This window comes from Anguilla rostrata, chromosome 11 (genome assembly GCF_018555375.3).
Source record: "Anguilla rostrata isolate EN2019 chromosome 11, ASM1855537v3, whole genome shotgun sequence".
Taxonomy (NCBI): Eukaryota; Metazoa; Chordata; class Actinopteri; order Anguilliformes; family Anguillidae; genus Anguilla; species Anguilla rostrata.
Genome location: NC_057943.1, coordinates 14272901 through 14283496, shown reverse-complemented (window position 1 = coordinate 14283496; position 10596 = coordinate 14272901). Strand labels below are relative to the sequence as shown.

The following is a 10596-nucleotide window of genomic DNA, read 5'->3' as shown; positions in this document are numbered from 1 at the left end:
TGCTCTCTGCTATTCGCTCCTGGCTCTGCTGTTCAATGTTGACTCTCCAGAATGATTTAGCTGGCCCCAGCTCGCCTGTCTATTCCATCCGGGATACAGTAACTACAGCAGGGATGAAGCTCGGTGTAGTAATGGCTGACGACGGAGCCGGGCAGTCTGGTGCTGATAGAACCTAGCTAGATATGTCTTATTCAGGTAAGTGTATTATTCACAAGTATTTTTCAGATTTCATGGTACGATATTCCATTATTCTTATTCACTGTGCTGTGTGGTTTTAGAGATTCAGACAACGGATGCAAATGAGCTTGCACTAGCTAGTTAGCCAGCTACCTTGTTAGCTAGCACTAGACACCTAGCTAGCTAACGTTGTTCACCCAAATTCCATCTTGAAAGGATTTGTTTTTGCCGTTGCTAGGCCGCCCATACAAGGTTACAGAGAAATAGAGACTGTCCAGATTGTTTATATCACCTAACTGCTTCTCTTTGATTCTTTGTAAACCAGCCTTTAAAAACTATTAGTTTGTAGCGAGTTACTGTTCTACTCCTAAAGTTAGTTACCCACAGTTTGTTTAATGTTTAATAAAACAATTTAGCTGAAGGTTGCAAGCTAAATGACAATCGTGGCCACATAGGCTAGCTAGATGAATAGCAGATAGATTTGCTAGCCAGCGTTGAATCGGAAATAGCTCCTACCACCAAAAATTAATTGGGCAAACATTGGCGTTGATTGAAAACCCGAGTGCAATAAATGCTAGCCATTTCGATAATTTTTGCTTGATATGATCGCGAGCCAACTTCGCTACTCTATTACTCGGTTGCTAATAAGCTATTTCCAGCTATCAAACTTGCTATATTGTTAACGTTAGCTGGTTGCATTTCAAAAACTTATGTTTATTGTGTGTTTAACGTTACCGTGTGTCAATAACGGTTGCTATGTCTAACGTTGACAAACAAACGTTAAGTGGCTAAACTTAGCTGGATGTGCACATAGCGATTGTTCGTTAGCTTTCCAGCTCGTGATAAATTTAACAAGTTTTGTGTGAGGTTATGTTTGCTACTCTTTCCCATACAAGGAATAGCTGTGCTAAACGTTGACGAAGCTCGATTACTGCTGGTCTATAGCATAGCACAGAAATTTCTCAGTGTGCAGAAAGGTGCACTAACTTGATAATTACCCGGAGATGACTAACCCTCCGTGAGCAATATGCTTACCTACGTGACAATCCACTTATTCTAAACGACAACGATTCAGTTTGATTAGACGCTGTTTAATCAGTTTTGAAGCAGTCGTGGACGTTTAAAAATTTAGCTCCCAGTTATCAGCTGACAGGGAGGTAGCTAACAACTTGATCAAGACCAGACTAGCTAGTTGGATACCGTTCGGTATGATGTTGCCAACAAGCGAATGGAGATTTCATTCTGGCATAAGATCACACGTGTGATTGGAATTTCCTTACATGAACATTGTAATGATGATGTAACAATCACTGCTGGTAATTCAAAGCAATGGAGCTCGAGGACACTGACTTAGAATTTTGAAAACAACATTTCGATAAACCTAATTTTCAAAGGATTAAATTCACGACGTTAGTGATGCTGTTGCAGATGGCTAGTTCGTTCCACCGCCTGGTTGAAAGCGCTAGTTAATGCTGATAAATTTGGTTTAACGTAAGTCAGATTAGTATACTGGTTGGTTAAATAATTAGCTGGCTCAGACTTTGCTTTACAGCATTTCAGCGTGGCAGTGTATGCGTTCATATTTGGTCCTCTTTGTCTTGCTTTAGGCTCAGGAAGGCTAACATACTGTTAAATGCATTGACTCTGTTTCAGAATGGCACCTGTCATTGTTACAATTGAATTTCAGTAACAACATGTAAGTAATTCAATTATTTGTATGTTTCTTTTTAGGCTTTGATGGGAATACAACAGTGTGAATATAAGCAGCACATAAAACAGAGCTAAGCAGTGTATAACACTCACAATGTCTAAAAGCAAGAGCTCAGAGTCTGTGAAAGTGGTTGTGCGCTGCAGACCTATGAATGAAAAAGAGAAGGCGGCTAACTTTGGGAGAGTAGTGTCTGTGGATGTGAAGCTGGGACAGGTGGCTGTGAAGAACCCTCGGGGTACAGCCCATGAGCACCCTAAGGTGTTCACCTTTGACTCGGTTTATGACTCAAACTCAAAGCAGGTAGATCTTTACGATGAAACCTTCAGGCCACTGGTGGATTCTGTCTTGCTGGGGTTCAATGGCACCATTTTCGCATACGGTCAGACGGGCACTGGAAAGACCTACACCATGGAAGGTGTGCGCAATGATCCGGAGAGGAGAGGCGTAATCCCCAACTCCTTTGAGCATATTTTCACGCACATATCTCGCTCTCAGAACCAGCAATACCTGGTGAGAGCATCGTACTTGGAGATCTACCAGGAAGAGATCAGAGACCTTCTCTCCAAGGATCAGGCCAGGCGGCTGGAGTTGAAGGAAAGGCCTGACACTGGCGTGTATGTCAAGGATCTGTCCTCCTTTGTCACCAAGAGTGTAAAGGAGATTGAGCATGTCATGAATGTTGGGAACCAGAACCGGTCGGTCGGATCAACAAACATGAATGAGCACAGCTCCCGCTCCCATGCCATTTTCGTCATCACCATTGAGTGCAGTGAGCTGGGCCTGGATGGGGAGAACCACATACGGGTAGGCAAGCTTAACCTGGTTGACCTGGCAGGTAGCGAAAGACAGTCTAAAACTGGGGCCCAGGGGGAACGTCTGAAGGAGGCCACCAAAATTAACCTGTCCCTCTCTGCTCTTGGCAATGTCATCTCTGCACTCGTGGATGGAAAGAGCACCCATATCCCCTACCGAGACTCAAAGCTTACTCGACTCCTGCAGGACTCCTTAGGTGGCAATGCCAGGACTGTAATGGTGGCCAACATAGGCCCTGCCTCATATAATGTGGAGGAGACGCTGACTACCCTGCGTTATTCAAACCGAGCAAAAAACATCAAGAACAAGCCCCGTGTCAATGAGGACCCCAAGGATGCTCTCCTGCGGGAGTTCCAAGAGGAGATTGCCCGCCTAAAGGAGCAGCTCGAGAAACGCTCAGGAAAGAGGAGTCAAAGTAAGGGGAGAAAACGGAGGCCCGGGGAAAGTGGGGACGAGCTGGCGGAGGGAGACGAGGATGGCGAAGAGGAAGGTGATGGCGATGAACAGGCAGAGGGAGATGAGAAGGAGGATGCGGATTATTGGCGGGAGCAGCAGGAAAAGCTGGAGAAGGAGAGGAAGGCCATCATGGAGGATCACAGCCTGGTGGCAGAGGAGAAACTGAAGCTGCTGAGGGAGAAGGAGAAGAAGATGGATGACCTCAAGAGGGAACGGGAGGCTGGGGAAATGCTGGCTGCCAAAGTCAAGGTAAAGCAGTTGCTTACAGGTATCATCTTATCATATTTGCAATATTTGCTGGTTATATATTACTTAATTTTCTTTAGGTAGTCACCTCTGATGAAGTGACAGTGCTCATTGTCCACATCATTCTTGTACTTCAGATTCCTATTGTGATGTTTGATATGTTCACTGAGTGTTTACTGTATGCATGAATCTCAGTACTTTGTCTTCCTCTTCCTTCTTTTTATGCACTAGGCCATGGAGAGCAAGCTTCTCGTTGGAGGAAAAAACATTGTCGATCACACCAATGAACAGCAGAAGATACTGGAACAGAAACGACAGGAAATTGCTGAACAGGTATGATGGAATAAAGAAAAACTTGACAGGGAAAAAATGGATACTGTGTGACCTATGGACATGTCCATTTTCATCATTCAGTGTTGGATAATAGGACAGTTTAAAGGGGGGACATGGCTGTAGGTGTGGATTGTCTGAGAACAGAAAAAAATATTTGAGAACATATGTCTGTCTGTTAGTTCATATATCCTTTATGCTTCTTAATCTTAACTACAAAGGGAGGTGTATATTAGTATTCACCAGCTGATGACCTTTTTCCACCCTCCCATCTTCTCCACCTTCGCCATGCCTGCACAGAAACGCAGGGAGCGGGAGATGCAGCAGCAGATGGAGTCCCGGGACGAGGAGACACTGGAGCTGAAGGAGACTTATAGCTCCCTCCAGCAGGAAGTGGACATTAAAACCAAAAAACTGAAAAAGGTGTGTGTGCTTACATGATTGAGCTTGCGAGTGATCATGTTGCGGTCAGGATGCTACTCATTAACTCCTCCTTTTATTCCCCTTTTCTCCTGCCCTCCAGCTGTTTGCTAAACTGCAGGCTGTGAAAGCAGAGATCCACGATGTCCAGGAGATGCACATCAAGGAGAGGCAGGAGCTGGAGCAGACGCAGAACGAGCTGACCCGGGAACTTAAACTGAAGTACAAAGCCATCCCCCCCCACCCCCCATGCCCCGTTCATTATTCTTTAGAGTCGTATAGACTGTGACTGCTCTGTCCTTGCTCAGCCTGACATAATCATAATGCATGTCTGAAGCTTTGCTGTGTTTCGTCAGCACTGACTGGATTCAGTCAGGATTTATTGTATTAAATTGTCCTTGCCCACCCCATTAAAATCCAGCATTGGTATGTAATGCCATTGTTTGTATTGTAGGCACCTTATCATTGAGAACTTCATTCCATTGGAGGAGAAAAACAAAATAATGAATCGAACATTCTTGGATGAGGAGGATGACCACTGGAAGCTACGACCCATTACCCGCCTTGAGGAGTAAGGATCGAGTCCGCTTCCTGTGCCCATTGTGTTGGCTTTAGGTTAGCTCAGAAGAAAGCTTGCTTTATTTATATATGTATATATGTATGTATGTATGTAGATGGAGTGTGTAAAAAAAAAAAAAAAAAAAATTATATATATATATATATATGTGGTCAACTCCTGTTGCTAGGTTCTTTTCCGACAGGCGGACTCCAGTGAACTAGCTGGTCACTTACTGGCGGCAAGCCATGGCATTCTAGTGGGAGAAAAAATGTTTATTGTATTAGCAGCAGAAGAAGAAAAAAGGAAGACATCAGTTTATCATGCTCTTCATCTGATGGCGTGCTAGCCAACTATAGGTCCCTGATTAGCTTGCTAGTGTGAATGGCAAGCTTGCTTGCTAGCTGGGTGACTAGCTAGCCAGCTAGTTAAATAACAAGCGCTAAATCATTTCATGCCAGCAACTCCCATTTTTGAATCTTTTGCCAGCAAATCGGCAGGTCAGGAAAGCAAGTCTGGTAAGAATTTTAGATGGTTGAGTCAAAATTTTAAGATTGCAATGATAGAGTAAAGACTTTTGTTTCAACTTACTATTGCTAATATCCCTATTCCCTTCCAATCAATAGCTGCAGGCAGTTTTCAGGTAGAGAACAGCATTCATTTCAGAAGAGAGAAAGAGTAGGATCAGACAGACAGACAGTTACTGCATATCCAGAGAGTGCATTCTACTGGTGGGGTTTTCTGAGAGCCTGTACGACAGCCATCTTCAGCTCCTGCTTGTTGTTGTGGGCTAGTTACCTCAAGTTTTCTCTTCAGCAAATTACATTCAAGTTCAGTTAGGTGAATGACGTAGCCAGTCAATAATTTTTTGTGTTTATGGCTTTGAAAAACTCCTTTGTTGCTTTAGCAGTATGTTTGGGATCATTGTCTTGCTGTGGAATGAAGCACCGCCAATGAGTTTGGAGGCATTTGGTTGAACTTGAGCAGATGAGATGCTTCTGTATACTTCAGAATTCATTCTGCTGTTACTACCAGCAGTCACATCATCAATGAAGACAAGTGAACTAGTATCTTGGACAGTTCGTTTTGGCCTCCACGCTTTGCTCTTGCCATCACCCTGATACAAGTGAATCTTGGCCTCTTCTGTCCACCAGACCTTGTTCCAGCTCTTTTGGGTAATTTGTTGCACTGGCCATCCTGTTTTTGTGGCTAAATGGTTTGCATCTTGCAGTGTAGCCTCAAGCCTTTGTAATTGCTGAGCTCATGACTGCTTTCTTTATTCTTAATAATGTTCCAAATAGTTGATTTTGGTAAACCTTGGGTTTGGACTGTGTCTCTTGACTGTGTTTTCTAAATTCTCAGCCTAATAATGGCTTTCTTGACTTCAATGGCACAACTCTGGTTCTCACATTGACACCAATAACACTCCAAAGGCAATCGAAAGACTAGAATCAAGGATAGATACTGAAAGCATCCATAGTCAATCAGATCTGACCTATCTGTTCCCATATCTTTTCCCATTCTCTTTTTTCAGTGACCAGCAGATGATGACTCGGCCTGTGTCTGCTATAGGCTACAAGCGGCCCCTGAGCCAGCATGCCCGTTCAAACATGATGATGCGACCGGATGTGAGATACAGGGTATGCCTTCACCAGCCCCAATTAACATTAGCCGTGGTACTCTGGTCATCTTTTCCCTCTGTTTAGAAGAGATACACTGAACTGTTACAGTTCTTCATGTAGTACCTATCTTTTCCTCCATCTTTGCTGCTGTCCTTGAGCTACTGTCCTCCCTGGTTGGATTTAATCGTGTCTCACTCATAATGCTGTCTATAGAGCTGTTAAAGTCCCTCTCCTGTCTCATTTCTCCAGGCTGAGAACATCCTACTCCTGGAACTGGACCTGCCTACAAGGACTACCAAGGAGTATGAGGAGCCCGTCATTGCGCCCAAAGTAGCCGCGGCGTTGGAAGACGCCCTGCGAGATGAGGACGAGATCCAGGTGGACGCCTCTAACTTCCACAGTAGCCTCCCCATCCCCCCAGGTGCCATTGTCGGCACCACCAAAAAGCCAAAGTCCAGGTGAGATGCCCAGCAGCAGTACCTACTTCACTGTAAAACGCAATAAGTTCAGCTTATTCAAAAGATGGGAGGAAACCCGCTGCCTTTATTTGAGTAAAGCCACTCAAAATATTTCATTTTACGAAGTATGAATTGCAATTTAATTTCATGAAGGTTAATGAAGTTAGCCTAACACAAATCAAAGTTTCTAAGATAGTTAGGTTAATGCAGAACTGAGAAAGCAGCCTAGAAATACACTAGACTGCTCATAGGCTCGTTGTTTCTGCTTTCAGTTCATACTTTCATTTGTCTGTCTCTAGAGTGAGCTAATGGTATCGCTGGTAGAATTCATTCAGCACGCAGTTTTTTATTTTTTATTTTTACCTCAACCCAGTGGCCGGCCTAAGACTGGAAAAAAGGTGAGCACCCCAACCTCTGCAACAAGCCCTTCCAGCTCAGGACACCCCCTCTACCCACAGTCCCGTGGGCTTGTCCCCAAGTGAAGCCCTGGCCCTCTGGTCTCTGGACGAGTCGGTGGAAGGTGTGCTGGACAGCGTGGGAGAAGACGTGCTGGTATGCGCACTACAATTTAGTGAACAGTGCAGCCGACTCTCACAGTGTAAGAGGAACCTCCAGCTTTTCATCTTGTGGCCATTACTTATTTTACCTCCTAAACATGTTTCCATGGACCACAGTGACTAAATACAACTGACATTAAATATGGCTAATATTCTGGTTTAAAAAAACAACTCCCAAAACTGCATTTACAGTTGTTCTCTCTCCTAATTGGTGTCACAGACAACGTAGACCAAGTGTCTTGTCTGCTGTTCTGCAATTCGGATGTCATCTGCTCTCCTGCACTGTCTGCTTTTATACCATCTGAATCTTAATTTTGCCATTCTGTGTTCTTATTCGCAAAGAACGGAACATGGTCTTGTCCCCAGTAAACAGACAGCACCCTGAATTTGTCCATCTTCATCCCCTGAGGTTCTTTGAAGTATGCTGAAGTAATTTTCTCTTGATGAGGAAAGTGGCAGCATTCAGGGCAGGAGCTGCTTTATTATACATGGTAGCCCCGCACAGATATATATATATATATATATATATGTAGATATGTGGCTCTGCATTCTGTTTTTATGTGGGTTTCAAGTTATTTTTCCATTTGAGGAAAAGGAGTATGTGTGCTTGCATGGGGGTTTCCATTCAACTCCTTCAAATCTGAATTCCAGTTTCTTTTGTTCTCAACACGAGTCAAACTGTCATGAGAAATCGTAGGGTGAACGTTCATCTGTGTGGTGAACTGCAGAGCACCCTTTGTATAGGTGTGTTTTACCACCCAAAACTGTAGATTCAGGAGAACTAGAGCACTTTCTGGGCAGTTGTGGGTCAGAATAACTCCACTGCGTACATCCAGACTTATGGTTGCCTTAGACTCATCCCTGGCCCTCAGGTCACCATGCAGTAAGCTTGGTAATGTCAGGAGGTCACAATGGAAAGAAACGGGAGGAAATAGTTAAGGCTACAGTTTTATCACTGGAATCATGGATCCTACATATTTGAGATGCCTGTGAAACCTTGAAATTGTGAACGAAAGCAAAACGTGACAAAACGATAAAAATAAACACAGCTTGCTTCATTGCGTATGCATAAAGTAAAAAAATCTTTGCTGCTACAATTGAATTATGAAACATAGCCGAATTGCAGCTCACCAAACTAGGTTGGCTACTGATTGTACATGCCCTATCAGCCGTGGTTCCTCTTCTGCCTATGGCTGTACTTCCAAGGGAATCATCTGCTATATGCGTCCACTCCTTGTGAATCCCCAGCTCACTTCAGTTAAAAATCTGCACCTGTTGTCAGCTCTGTTTAACAGCTGATCAGCTTGCTATAATCATGTGGGGGGAGAGAGAGAAACAAAAAAGATCAAAAACATATCGTCTCTAAATGGCAACACTACACCATTTATGCTGTCAATAAACTTGTGCATCCAAAAATTTGCCCTCATTTAAGTGTCCATTATATTACGCTGTCTCTGAAAGTGACTCTCAAAGTATTACACATTCGAATTACCACTTATTTTTTTCTTGTATCGTCGTTGCATCAAGTATATCGTAATAATAACAATAATGCTGGAATAGCTGATTGCATGGCTCCCAAGATATTTTAAAGTGAAGGAAGGGTGATTTGCCTCAGCATCAGTTTGTGGCACCCATAGTCTGTATTGGCATGGCTTATTACATCTTACATTTTTGGATTATTGCATTTCCTGACAAAAAGATTATTTGTGAAATCATAAATCTTGGTTATTTATAGTTTTTTTTTAAACAGATGAAATAACCTGGTTTCTCAAGGCACGCAAATGAGTTACCACACAGAAAACAAATGAACAACGCACACATTTAGCTGATCCTACCCTGACACGGGACCAACAGTCAGGTGGCTGATTGACGTCTGATTTTGGCTTTGTGCTTTCACTGTGATGTGACAATGTCATCCAACACTCCCCACAACTGGCTGTTGTGGCTTGCCTGTGTTAAAGAGACCCCCTAAACATGAAAAATGGATTAGTTTAGATTTATTTTATAATTTCATTTTTTATTTAGATTTTTTTGCCTGGGGGTTGGTTCTTGGATATGTATAAAGCCCAGTTGACTCGTGCATTTTTGTAATGCTGCCTCTAAACCTTCTTACCCTCTAGGGTAGTGCCACTGCTTGCTGCTACTATACGTTAATATTCCTCCAGTAAGGTACAGTGTAAATGTTTATAAGAAGTTACCAATAGATTATCCTGAATTAATTTTACCGTTGTATTAAAACAATGGATAAAAAAAGAAATAAAAATAAAATTCTAGAAAACACTTGAAATTTTAAGTCTTAACTCCTCCCCAAGTTTATCTTTTATATATCTACTTTTTTATTGTAGTTTTCTCTTGGAATAGAATTTATTTGGAATTTATATAATTTAAAGTTATGTAAAATTATTTTGTGTATATTTTGAATTTCAGAAATATTTTATAAATGCTCGCAATATGAAACATTGTCTTTTTATTTCACATAGCTTTACTTTAAAAAGTGTACCAGATATTTTAGGATGGTACTCAAATGCTTGAACTGACTGTTGTATGATATTGTCCTTGAGCTGCCCTAACAAGGAAGGTTGTGAATGAACACTTCCAACAGTTAGATTGGATCAGTACTGTGTGTGTGTATGTGCGTGTGTGTGTGTGTGTGCACTTGGTGGCAAAATGTTGTTCAAAATATATGGAGAAATCCCCCCCACAGCATGATTATTTAGCAACAATAATATAATTAACTGGTAAATAAATGTTTAACTTGTGTTAAATGATGAACCCTGGCCTATGATGAACAATGCTATGGCATGATTACACAAGTTCATGAAACAATATAAATGAGTAACCATGTTAAACTAGTATATTTTCAAATGCTACTGTAACACTTTGTCCTGGCTTGTTATATCCACTGAACATACAGTCTGTGGTTGTGCGTGTGAGTGACAGGGAGGAGGCAGAGTGAGATTATCCACAATGATTCTGTCACCGTGTATGAAATGTCTGTCTTTTTACCTTTTTTCTGAATTAAAGAAAAATTTCAAAGAATGACGTTAATGAAGGTTACTAAGACAAATAATGGGCTTTAAAATGTTGTTAGTAAAAGGTGTATTATTTGTTCACGTTTGAGGTAGATATTGTACAGTCCTGCAGCTGAACACTGATGGATTCAAAATGAACCTAAATGGGATACACTTGCCCTGAACAAGGCTGTGTGCAAATCAAAAAGTATAAACAACACACCTGACTGTGAAATTGA

At 42.2% G+C, this 10596-nt stretch overlaps 1 protein-coding gene across 3 annotated transcripts; it reads left to right on the top strand.

Annotated features, from left to right (window-relative positions):
- Positions 1-33: 33 nt before the first annotated feature.
- On the top strand, positions 34-10385 carry kif3b (kinesin family member 3B). Of its 3 annotated transcripts, none has more exons than XM_064298088.1 (9): positions 34-195; positions 1909-3406; positions 3635-3736; positions 4034-4156; positions 4257-4375; positions 4608-4724; positions 6244-6349; positions 6581-6789; positions 7163-10385. In XM_064298088.1, the coding sequence occupies exons 2-9, from the start codon at positions 1982-1984 to the stop codon at positions 7269-7271; spliced, it is 2310 nt and encodes a 769-aa protein (XP_064154158.1). In that variant the 5' UTR covers positions 34-195; positions 1909-1981; the 3' UTR covers positions 7272-10385. The 3 variants fall into 3 exon arrangements, with proteins under 3 accessions (XP_064154158.1, XP_064154160.1, XP_064154159.1); XM_064298090.1 differs by lacking the exon at positions 34-195 and adding an exon at positions 785-1383; XM_064298089.1 differs by lacking the exon at positions 34-195 and adding an exon at positions 785-1493.
- Positions 10386-10596: the final 211 nt, after the last annotated feature.

What these genes read in the sequence shown, in the direction of transcription:
- kif3b (XM_064298088.1), top strand. Translation starts at nt 1,982, where the DNA reads ATGTCTAAAAGCAAGAGCTCAGAGTCTGTGAAAGTGGTTGTGCGCTGC. An exon ending in TGCTGGCTGCCAAAGTCAAG is followed by an intron (nt 3,407 to 3,634) that starts GTAAAGCAGTTG and finishes TTTATGCACTAG; the next exon opens with GCCATGGAGAGCAAGCTTCT. An exon ending in GACAGGAAATTGCTGAACAG is followed by an intron (nt 3,737 to 4,033) that starts GTATGATGGAAT and finishes ATGCCTGCACAG; the next exon opens with AAACGCAGGGAGCGGGAGAT.